The sequence below is a fragment of the Narcine bancroftii genome, chromosome 4, assembly GCF_036971445.1.
Source record: "Narcine bancroftii isolate sNarBan1 chromosome 4, sNarBan1.hap1, whole genome shotgun sequence".
Lineage (NCBI taxonomy): Eukaryota > Metazoa > Chordata > Chondrichthyes > Torpediniformes > Narcinidae > Narcine > Narcine bancroftii.
In genome coordinates this window covers 279936844-279956537 of record NC_091472.1, presented here as the reverse complement: position 1 = coordinate 279956537, position 19694 = coordinate 279936844, and the positions used below count along the sequence as shown (strand labels likewise).

At 38.5% G+C, this 19694-nt stretch overlaps 1 protein-coding gene and 1 long non-coding RNA gene across 3 annotated transcripts in view; one reads left to right on the top strand and one right to left on the bottom strand.

Annotated features, from left to right (window-relative positions):
* The window catches only part of LOC138762009 (lactase/phlorizin hydrolase-like), a 37914-nt gene extending 23081 nt beyond the window's left edge, over positions 1 to 14833 (bottom strand). Inside the window, exons 1-5 of the mRNA XM_069935136.1 lie at positions 13489 to 14833; positions 9661 to 11199; positions 8347 to 8615; positions 5443 to 5733; positions 4371 to 4569 (exon numbers count right to left, since the gene is read on the bottom strand). Of these exons, the coding sequence (XP_069791237.1) occupies positions 4371 to 4569; positions 5443 to 5733; positions 8347 to 8615; positions 9661 to 11199; positions 13489 to 14827 (3637 nt within the window). The 5' untranslated portion in view covers positions 14828 to 14833. The remainder of the gene's footprint in view (positions 1 to 4370; positions 4570 to 5442; positions 5734 to 8346; positions 8616 to 9660; positions 11200 to 13488) is intronic.
* Positions 1 to 19694, top strand: part of LOC138762017 (uncharacterized) — a 66151-nt gene that overhangs the window by 11961 nt on the left and 34496 nt on the right. Inside the window, exons 1-2 of one of the 2 annotated variants that reach the window (XR_011356714.1) lie at positions 1368 to 1483; positions 13908 to 13969. This is a non-coding gene — a long non-coding RNA (uncharacterized lncRNA). Of the gene's footprint in view, positions 1 to 1367; positions 1484 to 13907; positions 13970 to 19694 lie in introns of those variants that run through there. The other variant, XR_011356713.1, reaches the window with a different exon arrangement.

Here is a 19694-nt window from a genome sequence, read left to right as displayed (position 1 = left end):
AAACTGATGATTTTTACACTCTTCCCAACTTTATTATCTACTGGTCAATCAAGAGTTACATCTGGTATATGGATGAGGAAATACAATAAGTTTCATGTACAGTATGTTGGAAGGGCCAGTATTTTTATTTCCTGTCCCCAATTGCCCTTAAGAACATGTAGTGAGCTATCTGCTTAAGTATTTAATTGTCTCTGGAACATAAGTATTTGAGCATTGAAGGTTCTTTCAGAAGCCATTTATATTGCAGGCAATCACAGAATCTGAAGTCACATATGGGACAGGCTTGATAAATAAAGCAGATGACAGATTTCCTGCCCTGATGTAAATCAGTGAAGCAGATGTTGTTTCTGCAGTTGTTAATGAGTACAATTTTTAAATGGGTCTCTGGATTGTTGGTCCAAGTCTCCAGATTACCAGTGCCACCACTATGCTAGTTAAACTATCTAAACTTTGTCCGAAATTGCACTGGGAGATTAATTTTCCCTGTGATTGTCAGGTACGGTTATGATCAAAATAAATGAACTTGTAAATATTCATAAAGTAAACTGGCTTATTGCACTGATCTCTCCAGCAGTTTTGAGAAATTAAATATCCATACCTCACAACGAAATAGAGGAGTTGGCACAAGAATCAGCATTTATGGCTTTCAGACCTTTCCTTTTATTATTTCCACCATTATCATTACTTTCATCTCAATGCAGCTAATTAAAAGAAAGTCGTCCACATGAATCACAAACCAGGCTTTCACATCCACAGAAATAACAAATCACCCAGCTCATTACTTTGTACTCTGAACTAAATCCACGCAGAAAGGAATAGTTCAGCAAATTGGTGGAACGCAGTATCAACCAAACATTAAAACCTTGTGCTTTTTATTTCTCTGTGGAAGACTTGGATCAAGTTGCCTGATACACAAATTGCAAATGAGAAGTTCTGATGGTGACGATAAACTTGTCACCATATACAAGGTTCATATGTAAAAAAAATTCTTATTTGCTGCAGCCAAACTGCCACTTTGCAAAGAAAATAAAACTGCAATAGTAGACATAAATACAAAAGATGGATAGATAATAAAAATTCACAGTTTATACCAGTGAGGAAAAAGTGTCTTTGCAAAAATACAGACAATCCTTTTGTGGTATCATGATTGGAGTAACAAGGAGAGGTTCAAGAGCCTGATAGCAGTTAGAAAGAAACTGTTGTTGAAAATATAAGTGCTGCTCTTCAGGCTTCCATATCTTCAGTTGAAAAGGTTGCAGTAAGAATATTTAGTTCCAGGCTCCCGTGTCCCTTTAAGTTTCCCTCCTGTGTGATTACCTACCCTGCCCTAATGTGTTTCAACTGTGTCTGATTACCCACCTGTGTCTTGCTATCCTCCCCTCTCCTTGTGGATATCAGCTGCGTGCTCTTTTCCCTCTTTGCCAGTTTGTATTAGCCCTTTGTTGCAAGTGTTCCAGCAGCCTTCCCTAGTGTTAGCTGACTCGTGAGTGTTTTTTTTTGATCTTTGGACTGTTTTTTGACTTTGCTGATTTGTTTGGCCTTTGTTTGATTGACCTGTGATTCCTAGTAAAAATTCTGATAATTACCTAACTGAACAATCTCTGAGTCATGTGCTTGGGTCTATTCTCTATGAGTCTAATCCCTTGATCGAGAAGAGGTTGCCCCAGATTGATGGGGGTTGTTTATGAGGTTGGCTGCCTTCTTGAGCTAATGCCTCACAAAGATGTATTCAATGGATAGGAAGTCAGAGCCTGTCAGAACCAACATTAATTACCTTCTAGAGCAAGGATCCCAAAACCTTTTAGACTATCGACCTTTTCAGGGTCGTTGACTCTCAGGCATGGAATCCTGGCAAGGGGGTGGGGTCCAGCTTTTGAGCCCTCTGTTCTCCATTTGGTGCCACCTTGAGCCAGTTGTTAATTTGTCCTCCATTTGGGGGTGTAGGCCAAATAAAGGGGCTATGCCTGGCCGGCTGGGGAAGTGTGACAGCAATGCACTAAAGTTCATGGAAGGCAAGCTCCCCCCACCCCAGACTGGACAGCGTTGGGGGAGGGAGGGTGGTGATGGCTGTGCTGGACCAGGTAGGGGGGGGTGGGGGAGACACCATTTTAAATTGAACCCCCCCACCCAGTGTTATTGACCCACTTTTTGACCCCCTGGATGGTTCCATTGACCCCTGGGAATTGATATTGGCCACTTTAGAGATCTGTATTCTAGAGCCTTCTGCATTCCTGGGCAATTGAATTCCCAAGCCAGGCCATGATGCAACAAATCATTATACTTTCTGCAGCTCACCTGTAGAAATGTTAAAGAACATTTGATGATGTGCCAAATCTCAAGTTCCTGAGAAAATCAAGATGGTGTTGTGCCTTATTCATGGATGCTTTTGTGCTAGCTCCAGGAGAGGTCTTCTGAATATGGATTCCCATGAACATGAAGGTTCTAACCCTCCCCACTTTTGAAGAACGTGAATACAATGTTGGCATTCATATTTAGAAGAATAGAATATAACAGCAGGGATGTAATATTGAGGCTTTATAAGGAACTGGTGAGGTGTCACTTAGAGGTTGGGGTACAGTTTTGGGCTCCTTATTTAAGAATGGATGGATTCAAGGAAAATTCACAAGAATGATTGCTGGAACGAAGGGATTAGCATATGAGACAAGTTTGATGGCTCTTGGACTGTGCTCCTTGGAGCTCAAAAGAATGAGGCTGGACCTCAAAAGTATTTCAAACGTTGAAAGGCCTGGACAGAGTAGATGAGGCAAAGTTGATTCCCATGGTAGAGAAGTCAAGGCAAGAGGGCACAACTTCAGGATTGAAGAGTGTCCACTGAGAACAGAGATGTACAGTTAATTTCTTTACCAAAAAAGTACCACAGGCAACTGTGGAGGCCAGATCATTGGGTGTATTAAAGCAGAGATTGATATGTATCTGAATTGTCAAGGGTATCAGTTACGAGGAGAAGGCAGGAGAGTGAGGCTGAGTTGGAGAATGGATTAGCTCATGATGGACTGGTGGAACAGTCTCGATAGGCTGATTGGCCTACTTCTCCTCTATCTTAAGGTCTTTTCCCCTTCAATGCAGACAGGTGCATGGTCCCTTGGCCTTTCCTTCCTAAAATCAACAATAGGCTTCTTGGTCTTAATGACATTGAGAGCAAGATTGTTATTTTGACACCACCCAACCAGATTCTCGATCGCCATCCTGTATTCTGTCTCCTCATTCTCAGTTATTCCGCCAACGATTGTGGTGTCAGCTGTGAATTTTGTAGATTGAGTGACTGAGTGTATGGGGTACAATAGGGGATTGAATATGCAGCCATGTGGTGCCCCTGTGTTGATGGTCAGTGTGGAGGCAGTGATTTTTAAATTTAGACTTACAGCACAGGCCTTCCAGCCCATGCAACCCAAATAACTACAACCCCACCCCCCATATGTTTTGAAGGATGGGGGAAAATCAGAGTACCTGGGGAATACCCACGCAGACACAGGGAGAACATACAAACTCCTTACAGAGAGTGCTGGATTTGAACCGGGTTGCTGGTGCTCTAACCGTGCAACCCTAATGTTGCTCCTGCGTACTGATTGGAGTGTCCAGACCAGGAAATCTAGGATCCAGTTGCAGAGGGATGAATGGAGTCCCAGATCCTTTCTTTTAATCTTAAGTTTTGCTGGTGTGATGGTGTTGAACATCGAAGTGTAGTCGATGAACAGTATGTTCCTGTGGTTTAGGTGATATAATATACAACGGAGGATTGAAGTGGGTCCAGGACTTGATCTGCTAAATAACTAATCTTTCAAAGCACTTCATCACAGTAGATGTCAGTACCACAAGCCATTAATTGTTGAGGCAGGTCACCTCACTCTTCTTTAAATAATATTAGTGTCACAATCCTAATCAACGAGGATTTCCTAACAATATTCTACCCTTCAATAAATGTGAAGATTACTGCACAGAGAAACACTTCCTTTTTTTTCCAACAGTATTAGAATGGCTAACTAATCTCAAATTGATGTAGTTGCTCTTCCAAATTAAATTGCATGAAAGAAGAGGTAGGTAGAATATGTTAGATAAATACTTTAAACAAGCCCATAATAAAACTTTACTAACTTGCAAGCTGATCTGTTCATACATAGACTAAACTCTATTATAAGCTATATATATGTCCTCTATTTGAATGATTGATTTGGAAGTGATTCTTCTGAAGAGATATTAGAATTCTACATTATTTATCTTGTGATGTTTCTGATGCTAATGGAGGCAATAAAATTTAAAAAAACATGATTTGGAAAAAGTTAATGTTTAGAATAACATTCTCCTCAAAAGCTGAAGTGGAGTTAAGCTAGTATAGTACTGTGCATACTCACCTGGTGCAGCGGTACCATAGCCATAACCCAAAAGTGCTGTATTGTAAGGCTCATTTAACGTTATCCAGAATTTCACCTTGTCACCTAATCTTTGAAAACAGAGATTAGCATATTCTACAAATCGGTCAATTGTGCTGGTATTCTCCCAGCCACCAACATCTTGCAGTGCTTGAGGCAAATCCCAGTGATAAAGTGTAACCTGTAAATAATCAGATTTTTAAAAAAAAGTTAATATTGGATTGATCGTCGAAGTCTGCAACATTTTTCAGATAATGGGTTCACGGTCTTGCATTATATTTTCTAATGTATTGTTACTGCTCAAAACACATTCCCAATATTTTGGTATGAGAAGCAAACGATTGTCACGTGCTTTCAAACTTACCAAACAAATTATTCATTTTGAGGAAGTTGCTGAAATTAGCAGATGCTAAAAACATAAGGATTATGGAATTTTACTGAAACCAGACTCTGTATTGTAATGGAGATTACTTCACATTAAGAATTCCACTTTTAGACATTCCTTCCCTTACATGATATCATATTTGTTCTGATTGGGTCACTTATTGGAAAATAATAACTTGTTTTGCATTAACCCTCATTAATTGAGAATCAAAGAAAACCTCTTGGATGTATCAGTTGCAAAACAACACTGGTTCAGCCATCAGTGATCAAGTTCTATATATCCGTTATGGTTTTTTTTTGTTCCCGTGTTCTTCTCGCTCCTATTTAATCCACATACAGATACTGTTTGACAATACTGAGGTCACTTCCTTAACTAACTTTTGCTTATTCAAACAAGACTAAGGTAAAATATGGCATTTTCTTATTTTGAATGGATAAAATACTATTTGCCTTAAAATGGTGAGATCTGGAAAAACTTTTTTGCCATCCATTTTCAGCATCTTAGAGATCTCCTTAATTGTATATTCTAATATCAAAGTTGTTAAGAGAAGAATATAAAATTGTGTAGGTCAAAAATAAGCTAAATAGTTTTGCTTTGATGTCCACAAATGATGTTTGGCTCCATTTTTCACAAGCTAGCAAAGATGGTTTGTTCATTAGTGGCGCTTACCTGAGGCTTAATGTTAGCTTGAAGGAGAGCATCAATAAACTGTGCATAGTAGTTTAATCCAGGCTCGTTAACAAAACGAGTAGTTCCATCCGGGAGGATACGAGGCCATGATAGGGAGAAACGGTAGTGATTAACTTTTAGTTCTTTAAGAATAGCCAAATCTTCTTCAATCTTGTGATAGCTGTCACATGCTACATCTCCTGTATCATCATTGCCAACTTTAAGGGGAGTGTGAGAAAATGTGTCCCATATGCTCAGTCCTTTGCCATCAGCTCTCCAAGCTCCTTCAATCTGAAGTCAGATGGACAATAGTAAAACAAAATACATTTATGTTTTTAAAAAAATTGGTTAGTATTATAACTTTCATAAAATACTAAACAAGCAAAGATAGAGACAAAGTAAGACAGAGGAGCATCCATAGGCTATTCAGCCTGCCCTGCCATTTAATCATGAGCTGATCCATTTTCCCACTCGGCTCCACTGCCCAGCCTTCTCTCCATAACTTCGATGCCCTGGCTAATCAGGAACCTATCAATTTCTGCCTTAAATATGCCCAATGGCATGGCCTCCACAATTACCTGTGGAAATCAATTCCATATTTACCACCCTCTGGATAAAGAAATTCCTCTGCATCTCTGTTCTAAGCGGACCCCCTTGAATCCTGAAGTTGTGCCATCTTTTCCTAGACACTTCCACCATGGGAAGCAACCTTTCTACATCTACTCGGTCCATGCCTTTCAACATTCAAAATGTTTCAATGAGATCCCCTCATTCTCCTAAATTCCACAGCAACATAAAGGCTTTTTACACCCCTCCTTCATTCTCAAAATATCTACAAATTGCCAATTGGTGTTTGAATGGTGCATTTCTTTACAATTGTCAAATAAACAACACCAAAGAAAAGATAATTTGGTGTGGATGAGCCAGTACAATTTCTCATACTGGTATGATCATACAGTCATAGAATCATAATGATACAGCGTAGAAACAGGCCCTTAGACTGTCTGAGTTTGCACTGGCCATCCGTCACCCATTTACAGTAATGCTACTTCAGTGCCACAAGATATCAGTGTCCAACTATAACAGTCCTGTTCCAGGGAACTGCACTAATTCAACATCAATAATTTTTGAACAATCTTTCAATTTGATGAATTTCGATTTGTAAATGCGGAAGGACCCTCGTATTGTGGAACTTTAAAATTGTTAGCACAAAACCATTAATAATCATGTTTGTTCATTTGATAATGGTGCGCATCAAGTCAGATGACTTGCTGTGCCACATGCTAGAATAGGAATAGCAAGGAAGAATATGTGTCTTGAGCAATAGTGTGAGAGGGTGGGTTTCAGAATTCATTGTAACTGGTTCTGTGGAAGGCAGGATCAGTACAAATCAGTCTATACCTGGTCAGAACTGGGATCAGAATCCAAGGGGGATTGTTTGCTCGTTCTGTTGGGGAGAGTTTAAATTAATATGGCAGGGGAAATGGGAATCAGGGCAGAAAGACAGGGAAGCAATGCAGAGATGAAAGCAAAAGTAAGAGCAGATTACAGAAAAGTCAAATGCAAAAGACCTAAAGATGACTAGATTCTAGGATTGGGCAGCATGGTGAACATTGCTGTTTGGATGATGCTATTATGACATCAGCGACTCAGGTCAGGTTTGAATCTGGCGCTGTCAGTAAGGAATTTGTATGTTCTCCCCATAATGACCTGGGTTTTCTCCAGGTGCTCCAGTTTCCTTCCACCTTCCAAAATGTATGCAGTTGTAGGTTAATTTGGATATAATTGGGTGATGTGGGTTTAAATAGCTGGAAATGGCTTCTTTAGTGCTGTAAACAAAAATGTTTTAAAAATTTAAAACAATAAGTGTTAGAAAACTTCATCTGAATGCATGTAGTATTTGAAACAAGGTCGGTGAACTTGTGGCACAATTCTGTACAAAGGGGTATGATTTATTAGTCATTTCAAAAAATGGTTGCAGGATGGGGATGATTGGGAATTAAATATGCAAGGCTATTAATTAATATGGAAGGACAGACAAAAATGTAAGGGAGGAGGGGCAGCACTCTTAATTAAGGAACATAGTAAGAGATAATATCAGATGTAAGGAGTAGAATGTTGAATTAATCTGGAATTGTGGCAATAAACCAAGAAATAACTGAGTAAGAATGGACAGCAGGTGCTGTGTCCATATTGTAATTTTCCACAATACAAAGCTTGTCATCTGCGTATGCATCAAAAATTACAGTTTAAAAAGAATACATTTTGGAAAAAATAAAGTACTTTTTAATCATACACAATTTGTAGTAGCAAATTTTAATTCCGGATCCCAGATTGGTGGTGATTTGTGAATTCTTTAAGGGCAAACTGCTGTAATGTGGGGATTGCCAGTATGTATTTGTTTGTGGCCAGGTTATGCATTTTCAGTGTATTTTCTAACTGATGAAAATATTCTTGCCAACACAAGGTGGGATGGTATCATTAACTGTCCTCTGTTTCTCATTAAATATTCATTTATCGATGCATTAAAGAAGCAGTAAAGGATAAAAGATTGAAAAATGACTTTTTTTGGGAAGTATTTTCCAAAGGAAAGTGATCGATAGTTGTCACAGTGGATAAACTGGTCCTTCTGGGATAATTTTTAAAAAATGAAATGTTTTAGGAAGAAACAAGTGTTCTGGGGTAATTTTGTATTTTTTTTCCTAAAGTTTTGCTCTGTTACTGGAATATAATTCACTTAATTCTCCCTTGTAATTAGAAATCATGGCCATATTGTAATGTTAAAAAAATTAGAAAGCAAGAAACATTGGAAATGAAAGTTTGTTATTTTTATGTGTTATCACTATGAACATCAGGGGAAGTAATTATATGTTAATGAAGTCTATTCTTCACCAACATACTAACCTGATAGGCTGCAGTAGCTGCACTCCATGCAAAATTCTTTGGAAATTCACCGTAAAGAAATTCATCATCTTTCTGTCGTGGGAAACCATTGTCACGAATTACTCCTGCATAGTAGTGTGCAGATCGTTTGGGAGTTCTTTGCCTGTTAGGATTTTTGAAGTTTACATGATGCAGTCCAAATCGAAAATCATATCCATTGACCCATTCAAAGCTGTCCATGAGTGACCTGGCAGCATAACCTTTAAGATTAACATGATCCAAACTGTAAGCTGCAAATATTTTTAAAGAGAAAGTAATTAATTTTTGGGTACTTAAATTGTTATTCTACTGCAAATTAAGCACAACATTAAATAATTGAAATCAACAAGAATGCTATTTTAAAAAGACAGTTTCTAAATCTATCAATAGCTGTGTTCTAATGATCATTTATTTTTTAAGGTGTTTGTATTTTGTCATCTGATATTTTTATATTATAATCTCTGTGTTGGAGTGTATATTATATAGTATATTAGATAGCATGCACCATCAACAGAAATATATGATCATATATCAGTTGAAATTTTAAGATTTTAAATGAATCAAGGCAGAATAGCAAATAAGATTATGACTTATTTCTATACAATTTTATTGGATAATTAAGAAACAACATTAGAATTGATTCAGTTAAAAGATGGAATTTGCAGCAAATGGAATTAGTTTAATAGATGACATTTGATCCAAAAGTACAGTGGGCAGTGAAGAAAGCAAATGGCAGATTGGCCTTTATTGCAGGTTTTTTTTAAAATTTGGAAGCAGGGAGATCTCACTGCAGTGGTAGAGGGCTTTAATGAAGCCTCAACTGAGGAAAGACATTCTTGCCATTGAGAGAGTGTAGTTGATGTATGAAGACACATTGGATAGACTAGAGTTATACTCCTTAGAATTTAGGAGAATGAGAGGGGATCTCATTGAGACATATGACATTTTGACAGGATAACACAGATTAGATGCAGGAAGATTCAAGCTGTTGGGGAAGTCCAGGACAAGGTGTCACAGAGATGAGAAGCGTTTTTGGCTTTGGTGAACTTGTGGAACTCTTTACTACAGTAAGTTGTTGATGTCAGTTCATTAGATATATTCATAAGTGGCCCGATTGGCTAAAGCTATCAAATGTTATGGAGGGAAAGCAGGATTAGAGAACTGAAAGCCATGAACATTGAATGGTGGAATAGGTTCCAAGGGCTGAATGGTCTTCTCCTGCACCTGTTTTATACACTTCTAAATGCCATAAGAACAAGACGTTCATACCATTAACAGTAAAAAAAAAGAAATAACCTTTCAGTGCTTCGTTGATATAAGTTTTGTAGTAGAAAACCCTGTCTGTATCATCCACACTGGATGAATATTTAGTAGCTACTCCATTTCCGGTTATGTAAATTGAAGGATTATTATATTCTTCTTTGATCCAATTAACTAGTCCCCTTAGGCCCCAAGCTACAGCCCTATAATTCTTGGCAGATGAAGTTGGCCAACTTGGGTCAAATGTTTCAGCCGTGTCCCTGTCGTATTCATAAGAAAAAGTTTTAAGTTTGTTGATCTTATGACTAATAATTTTGGTAGTGTACGTATTGAGGCAGAAAACATCTGCGGAACCACGGATATAATTCTTTTCCTGTTCCGTAAACTGAGGAAGCCTTGAAGTTGATAAGTGTTGCAGTTCACTCTTGTTTCCCACCTGCCATTTCATTGCATCAGGATAATCACCATTTTTAAAAATAGGATGTGCAAACCAGCCCAGTGTAAACTGCATGTAGCGATCAGCTGCAGCTACATCTCTGAGGTCGTTAGTCTTTGGTACCACCCAATCAGCATTAAGGCTAATAGAAATCAGGCCTTTCTGTGTGCTCCTATATTTATCATCATAGGTGTGAAAAACTTTGGCATGGGCTTTCAACAATGTGTGTGCTACTATATATGGAAGATTACCAGGTTTTTTTAGTGATGGGGGAAAGGCACCTGTGCCATATCCTTCCCAGCTAAATACAGAGGGATCACTAAATGTTATCCAGAACTTAACTCTCTCTCCAAAAGTTGTGAAACAATAATCAGCATATTCATTAAACAAGTTAATCAGTTCTTCATTCTCCCACCCTCCAATATCTTGAAGTGCTTGAGGCAGATCCCAGTGATATAGTGTTACCATTGGTGTTATGTTGCTTGCAATAAGACTGTCAATTAGTTTATTGTAATACTCAACCCCCAACAGATTCAATGACTCAATACTCCCATTGGGGAAAATTCGAGGCCATGAAATTGAAAAATGATAGTTTTTGACTCTCAGTGCTCGAAGCATGTAAAGATCTTCATCGATTTTGTTGTAACTGTCGCATGCAATGTCACCATTCTGGATGGTCAGATTATGGGTGAAAGTGTCCCAGATACTAGGTCCTTTCCCATCAGCATTCCACCCTCCTTCAATTTGGTAAGCTGAGGTGGATACACCCCATCCAAATTCTTCTGGGAATGTGCCATGTAAGAAGTAATCCCTTTCCATTTCATTCTGATTTGAAAACTTTTTCCATACAACCTTAGCATTTGAAGGCACTGCCGATGCTGGTGAACCTGTCAATCTTTTGATAATATTGAGAGTGAGGCTCTGAGTTAATTTTTTTGAAGAACTGTTAACAAAACCATTATTCTCAATTATCCGTGTGTAAAAATATGCAGATTCCTTTGGAGTTCGAGGTCTGTTAGAATCTTCAAAATTCACGTGATGAAGCCCAAATCTCTGACTGTAGCCTTGTGGACCTTCAAAGTTATCCATTAGCGACCATAGTGTAAATGCTCTTACATCAATGCCATCCAGGATGAAAGCTGGTTGGGGATAGGTGGAGAGAGAAATGAAGGTGATGTTAGTCACTTTTTAAAAAAATATCAGTAAACATGTAATAAAGCACATCAGTCAAGTGTTTACTTTTTTGTGTTTATTTTTTACATTTTAAATTATTTTTTTTCAAAAAAGCAATATATAAATTCACAAAATAAATTTGTTCAGAACAAACTGATTAAAATGTACACATTTCTCTCATGATTAATAGTGTAATCTTGCCAAACAAGCCTCGGTGCTCTGTGATTTGTAAAGGATTGCTTAAGGTGGTATGTGAGTGGGAAAGGAATATGAGGGGGACTCAATCTGTCCCCCTTATAATTTTAAATACCTCTATCAAATCACCCCTAAATCTTCTACGCTTCAGGGAATAAAGTACCAGCCTGCTCAACCTTTCCCTGTAACTCAAACCCTGAAACCCAGGAAACATTCTTGTAAATCTCCTCTGCAGTCTCTCTATTCTGTTTGTAGCCTTCCTATAATTCGGTAACTAAAACTGCACACAATATGGCCTCACTAATGCTTTATGGATCTTCAACATGACATCCCAACTCATGTATTCAGTACTCTGATTTATGAAGGCCAACATACCAAATGCATTCTTCACCAGGGAATTATGTACCAGAAGCCCTAAATCCCTTTGTTCTACTCCACTCCTCAATTGTCTACCATTTAACATGCATGATCTTTGCTAATTAGTCCTACAAAAATGTAGCACCTCACATTTATCAGTATTAAACTCCATCTGCCATCTTTCAGCCCACTCTTCTAACTGTCCTGTATCCCACTGTAAGCTTTGATATCCTTGTTTACTGTCCACAACACCACCAATCTTTGTATCATCTGCATACTTACTAATCCAATTTACCACCCTATTATCTAGATCATTAATATATATGTCAAACAACAATGGACCCAGTACCGATCCCTGAGGCACTTCACTAGTCACTGGCTAGAATTTAGAGCAAAAAACAGGAAGTACCATCAGTGGGAGAAAAAGCATTGTCAACATTTCTGATTGTAACCTTTCATCAAGACAGTCTTGTTGAAGGGTTAAAATCACCCTGTTCTGATTATCATCTGACCCCTTGGTTCATAAAAATTTACATTGCATCTCTGGGTTCTACAGTGAGTGCAGAGGAAGAGGTTGGACCTGCTGGTTGCTGGCATTCAAGGTAGCGCCAGAGTGAGGTGATCATTTGAGAGCTGTCCCCAGCAGATCCCGTCCTTGGATCTATTGCAACCATTCTCACTTTTGTTTTATTTTGCTTTACCTGTTGTGCCTGTGTATGGATTGATTTGTCTGGATAGCCCTCAAAACAAATATTTTCCCATTGTACATCTTACACAATAAACAATTCAATTCAAATTCTAGTTCATCTTTCTTCTGCATTTCAATGTGCAGGCTAGAAGCTGAACTGGAACTTCCTGACAGTTCTCTATCGAATGACTGTCTGGCCCAATATAAGATTGCTAATGGATACATAAAATACCATTGGTGTTATTGGCAATAATATTTCTTCACGTTTATACAGGTATATTGTTTTGAGTGTGGGTGATTGTGAAGGACTTTTTTTTTAAGCACAGCCTAAAGTAAGCATTCTTTTATGGTCCATCTGATAGGTCAGCAACATTCAAAGAGCTGAGGCTGAAATATGTGGTTGTGATATTGTAGCCTTTGGAATCAGCAAAGAATTGAATTAGAAGGTTTTTGGTTTGCTTCCAGAATTTGTTACACATTTAAAATAAGAATAATGTTGGTAAATTATTTGTGCACGTCCCAAGTGACAGTATGACACTCCAAATTCAAATGTGCACCGTGCTTCTTTTCAATTAAAAACAAATTGCCATGCAGCCGGCTATTGAAACTCATGCCGCCCAATTAACCTACAAACCCATACGTTTTGGAGGGTGGGAGGAAACTGAAGCACCTGGGGAAAACCTACAAAGCTCATGGGGAGAACTTACAAACTCATTACAAACAGTGCTGGATTCAAACTTGGGTTGCTGGTACTGTAATAGTGTTGCGCTCACCACTACATTAGCATTTGTCAATAATACTGATAGAATGATGCATGTTAACATCAGAGATAGTATCTTGAAACTGTAATTAACCCAGAAAATGCAGGAAAGATCAAGGAAGTTGTGGAGTCTTTGTAGAAGGGAAAACAGAATTGTTTTCGGTCTTGGATGAGAAACATAATCGATGAAACTGGTATCATAAATTTTGTTTGTTTTGACATGAATTTCTGTGACTGTAATGATAACACACTTACCCTTCAAAGCCTCATTAATATAGGCAGCAGATGACTCTATCCTCAAGGTATCATTTATAAAATCACCACCATCAGTTGGTACTCCATATCCTGTTATGTAAATTGGAATGTTGTTACCTGTATATTCAGTTTTAACAAAATTTAACAGCCTTCGTAGTCCCCATGGAACAATATATATCCATGGAGATGCAGTCGGGGGCCACGATGGATGTATTTGTGGCAAAAAATCCCCAATACAATTGTAGCTTAAAACACATGTGCTGTTGGTGGTCGAATTGATTAGTCTAGAGGTATAGTGACTGAGCCCAAAGAAATCTGAAGTTCCAGTGATGTATTGTTTTTCCTTTTCTGTAAATGATGGTAATTGGATAGGAATAGATGCACATTCCTGATTATATTTTTCTATCTGTTTTTTTAAGGCTTCCGGATAATCTCCATTAACGAAGATGGGATGAGCAAACCAGCCCAACATAAATTGCAGGTATCGATCAGCACTTAAAACATCATATAGATTTTGAGAGGAAGGTTCAGCCCAGTCTGAATTTAATGTGATTCCTAATTGACCGTGTTGCGAAGAACGATAGTTTTTGTCATATATGTGCCAAGCTTTGGCATGAGCTTTGATTATGGAATGGCCAACTTTGTAGAATGCAATACTCAGATTACTGATTCCAGGTGCATGTTGTCCAGAGCCATATCCAGCATAACTAACAACCCAAGGCTCATTGAACGTGATCCAGTATTTCACACGATCTCCAAAAGTAGCAAAACAAAAATCTGCATAGTCAGTAAAAGCATCTATTACACTTTCATTCTGCCATCCACCAATATCTTGCAAAGACTGAGGAAGATCCCAGTGATATAGTGTCACAATTGGTTGAATGTTGGATTCAAGCAGACTGTCAATCAATTTATTATAATAGTCCAATCCATCTTGGTTCATTTTGGTCCGAGAGCCAGTTGGGAAAATTCTTGGCCATGACAAGGAGAACTTGTAAGAGTTGGATTGTAAGCCTCTCATCAAATAAACATCATAATCAATTTTATTGAAGCTATCGCAGGCAACATCCGCAGTCTGGTTATTATCTATTTTTCCCTGGTGGGCAAACCTATCCCATATACTTTCTCCTTTCCCCTTTTCTGCCCAACCTCCTTCAATTTTAAATGAGGCGGTTGCTGTGCTCCAAAGAAAGCCATCGGGGAAAGTGCCATACAAAAAGAAGTCCCTCTCTGCTACTGATTGTTGAGAAAATTTCTTCCATACAGTTTGATAAGATGCAGTGGGAATTTGGGCTTGACTAGAATGTTCCACAAGATGAAGCTTACTTCCACTTTCCATTGAAGAGGTACTGAAACATTTTAAAGAAAAAAGGTTAATATGCTGTAAATTCCATATCATTTAAGGACATAAAAGGGCTTAAATTTATTTGCCTGAAAGCCAGTGAAGTACTTGTACATAAAATCCCACCAGCAAAATTGGATCAATCATTTAATAAAATGGTTATTACAAGAGGAATTAGGTGGAGAAGATAATGGCATAAAGTTGAAACTGAGGCATAAGAGGTTGAGAGGTTGCTGTTCCTCCAAAACTACTGGCTGGATGAATAAAGAGAGAAGGGGGAGGGAAGAGGTTGGGGTGGGAGAAAGGAGAGCAGGTTAGCAGAAACCAGAAAAATCGATGTTCATGCCATCTGGCTGGAGAGAGCCCAGACGGAAAATCAGGTGTTGTTCCTCCAATTTACAGTGGGTCTTGGTGGGATAGTACATAAGGCTTTGGACAGACATGTGGGTATGTCATAGAACTGAAATGGTTGGCCACTGGGAGATCTCCGTCACCGGAGCGAAGATGCTCAGTGAAATGATCTCCCAATCTGCACCCAATCTCTCCGACATAGAGGGATGCAGGCCAAATGTAGTCAAATGCAACTAGATTAGGTAGATACCATGGTCAACGTGGACATATTAGGGTGAAGAGCCTTTTTCCATATGACTCTATTGCATGGTGTATTTAAACAGAAGGGACAACATTTTAAATTGAAGTGTAGCATTTCTATAGATGATTGTAAGCTCAAGTCAAAAAGATGACGTGTGAGTGAATATGGCAGAATAAGACCAGCAGAGTTTTGGATTGGTTGTCGAGGATGGCCAAAAGAGTACTGGAATTAGGGGTGAAACCTGAAATTCTGCAGATGCTGAAATTGTCAAAACACAGAAATGCTGGAGATCTTACTAGGTCTCACAGCATCCAAAGGAGGTAAAGATATACAAGAAATCCGGACCACCCAAGGAACCTGGACTTTTCAAAAATTCTCAAACTTTAATATTTGTCGGGCTCTTGTGTGCTTGCTTCTGATGCACAGTGACAACCACACATAGCATACTTATTTACCAACCCATAATGGATCCTAAAGTGGATAAACTTTGCAATGTGAAGAGAAAGAAGAACACGTTGAAAATTAGTGACAAACTTGAAATAATTAATAAATTAGAATGTGGTGTGAGCAATACTGTTCTAATGGAAACATACAACTGAGGAAAGTCCACAAAAAAGGCTACTGCAGAAAAGTCTATGGACACGGCCATTAAATTTGTGGAACAGAACCATAGCTTCAGTCTTCACAGTGCAGAATAATCTTAACACAAATAAATGATGAAGTTGTAAACAAGGTAATATTCAAAAGTATTTAAAGGAAACAAGTGTAGCAAATTTAAGTGCTGCAGGTACAGTAGAAGCTGCAAGTGCTCTATCTACAAGCAAGGTAGCTTTATTCTGCCATAAATTTGAATCTTAAAAGTACAGTCCAAGAATCTGGAAAATGCAAAAATCCAGACCGACCCAATCCCCGAGCAAACCAGATTTTCAGACCTATTGTATTACCGACATTTCAGGCCTGAGCATTTCATCAAGGTGTGAGAAAAGGCAGGCAGGGGCCTGAATAAAAGAAATGGCATAGGGAGATGTAGACCAACAGACAAAAGGTGATATGAATGCCTTTGTATGCAAACAAAAGTAATGCATTTTGTGTATTTATGTACTTGACAATAAAGGAATCTTGAACATTCCTTATTTATATTAGAAACTATAACATGGAAGTACCTTTCTTTATCTGAGTTGTTTGTTTGTTGATACAGTGATAAGCTGTTCAAAAATTGATCTGCATCACAGCCAACAATTGGAAACTTACTGGCAGCTGAAACCATGGAAGAGAAAAAAAATTGATATAGCAAAATTACTCAAAACTCTGAACAACAAAACACATATAATGAAATTGTTTCTTTTTAATGATCAATATTTATTGGTTTGTTTGCTGTACATGATGGGTCAAACTGACTGGATCTCAGGGCACTTGTCAAATTAGTCAGAAGGCATGAAATTTCATTTATCCATTATATAACCATATAACAATTACAGTACGGAAACAGGCCATAATCGGCCCTTCTAGTCCGCACCAATTTAAGTGGACAGTATGCAAAATCATCGAGGACCCCCTTCCACCCAAGCACACAGCATCTTTCTGCTGCTCCCGTCGGGAAAGAGATCCAGGAGGATCAGAACCAGCACCACCAGGCTGAGGAACAGATTCTCCAACAACTCCCTCTACATTGTCTATACCCCATGGCCATGAAGTACAATGCTGATTTTTTTAAAGGTGCTCACCAATGAATCAATTTAATTACCACAAAATAACTTGAAAATTTTAACAGTGAGTAAATATTCAGCAGGATGAATTGGGTTTGTCAGGAAGGGGGTGGTTTATGTTAGAAAAGCCGAGAGCGGCAATGGTGAGAAGCACTTGCAGATTCTTTACGTACCTTTCACAACTTCAGTTAGTGCAGTTCTGTAATGCTCTTTGATGTTTGAGATAGTGCAATGTGAAAAGTCTAAGCTAAAGACCAGAATCTGTAAATTGTTGATGTTCTGAAAAATAGAAACAAAGCAAACTTGTTTCTTTCCATTGTTTGCAAAATAGTTACATTGTAAGTGAACTATTTTCACGGAATCTATAAATCCAAAGGAGTAATGAGAACAAATAGCTATTATCTATTATTGTTTGCCTAAATACTATTTGTCACACCCAAGTTTGTTAATTCTTCCACTTTACTGAATAGTGTATATAGCAGACTTTAGGGTTAATTTGTGCCTAGACTGAAACGTTTGTGTACAGTAATCAGGAAGATTCCATGCAGCGAAGTTATTATTTAACGTTACCTTGGTCTTCATCTTTCACACTACCAGTCTCTGCACCTATCACATGTCCACCAGCTACAAAGCTATTCAAAACCAGTCACATCTTCCCCTCCCCACCATTTTCTGGATTCTGCGGTGACCATTCTCCCCACGACTCCTTGGTTCACTCATCCTTTCCAAACATCTCTCCCGTCCCGAGATACTTTCCCGCAACTGTAGGAGGTGCAACACCTATCCTGACAACTCTTTCCTCACCACCATCCAGGGACCTAAAAAGCTATTCCAAGTCCTGCAGAGATGCACATGCACACTCTTCAGGGTTCTTGATGAAGCATTCTCTACATCAGTGAGACCAAGCATACATTAACCAAACACTTGCACTAGTTGAAAGGCATTTCAGTTTCCCTTCCCATTTGGACATAAACCTCTGTCCTTGGCCTTCTCCACTGCCATTTTGAGGCCAAGGAAAGTTTAGAGGAACAGCACCTCACATTTTTTGGGTAGTCTACAACCCAATGGGATGAACATTGAATTCACCAATTTACACACCCTCTCTACTAATCTACACATGTCCTCTCACAGACACCCTTCAGCTCACTGAAATCCTGCTTCAACCATCCATTCATACGAGTCTGGCATTAAAAATCTCACTTTTTAAAATTCCTCCCACATTGTCATCAATGATCTGACAGGAGAGAATCTGTGGTCAGGGTGGCTGATCTCCCAGGATGACACTATCTTATTGCACTTCAGATGTGCTGTGCCTGCGATGTCCCCAAATGTGGAATACGTTAGCCTCGTGGTTAGCGCACGCTGTTATAGTGCCAGCGATCAGGACTGGAGTTGAATCCCTCACTGTACATAAGGAGCTTGTACATTCTCCCCGTGTGTACGTGGGTTTCCTCTGAGTGCTCCAGTTTCCTCCCACCATTCAATCCATACCAGGGGTTGTAGGTTAATTGCATCTAATTGACCAGCATGGGCATGAGGGCCGAAAGGGTCTGTTACCATGATGTATGTCCAAAAATGTTTTAAAAATAAAAATTAAAACTCTCATGACATTCTACACTCATCTACATGGAGGTGCAATTTACAGCGACTCAATTTTCTGTCCTCAATTTTTTAACGCCAATTAAATTTTTCCTTGATCACAGGTTCCAAAAAGTAATAACTGAGCTGCATGGATTATTCCTGATTGCTGGATTTTTTGTCAGGGAGGATGAGAGCAGAAGGTTGCAAAATGAAAGAGGTGCAGGTGAGGTTTCCTGAAAAAGGAAAATTCAAATGTCTTGGATTGCAGTCTCATTTTGAAAACAGATGTGGCAGAGATGGAGGCATTAGGGAGGATAGGTGATTGTGTATTGGAGAAGAACACCAGTATTGTGGGTTACCTGAAATTGGGATTTATTTTTGTTCATATCTTTGCATTGTAAACTACTCAAATGAAATATGAGATGTTCTTTCTATTTGTATTTGGCTTTTCCTTAGCAATGGATAAGGCTGAAAACAGACAAAGTGGGAAGAAGAGTTAAAAGGTCATAAGTTTGATATGGGTATTGTTCAGATGCTTCATAAAATACTAATCTAATCTGATGGAGAGGCAAAAGGAAATCCTTAATCAATCTCAAAACCTCCTTCGACTACAGGATTTCAAATATTGCATCCTTTTTCAAAGAAGCAAATACTGCTGAAATTAGTCTTGCTTCAGTTATATGAATACGACCATATTCCCTTATCCCAAAAGCCGAAATGTCGCAGGAGATGTGGGTGTGTATGATCACATTTGCAATAATCACCAATGTCTTTGCCAAAAACGATATTAATTTTTTAAAAATTTGTTATTTGTTATGATTTCAGTATTTATAATCAGAGAATAGATACTGTTCATGAGTGCAAAAATAATATTATAAGTATACCATTATTTTTGATAGATTTTCCAGCAAGGAATCTTCTTTTGTTTTTAAGTTTTCATTTCCTGAAGTGTTTGTCTGAAACAGTAAAGAATTATGATGTGTTA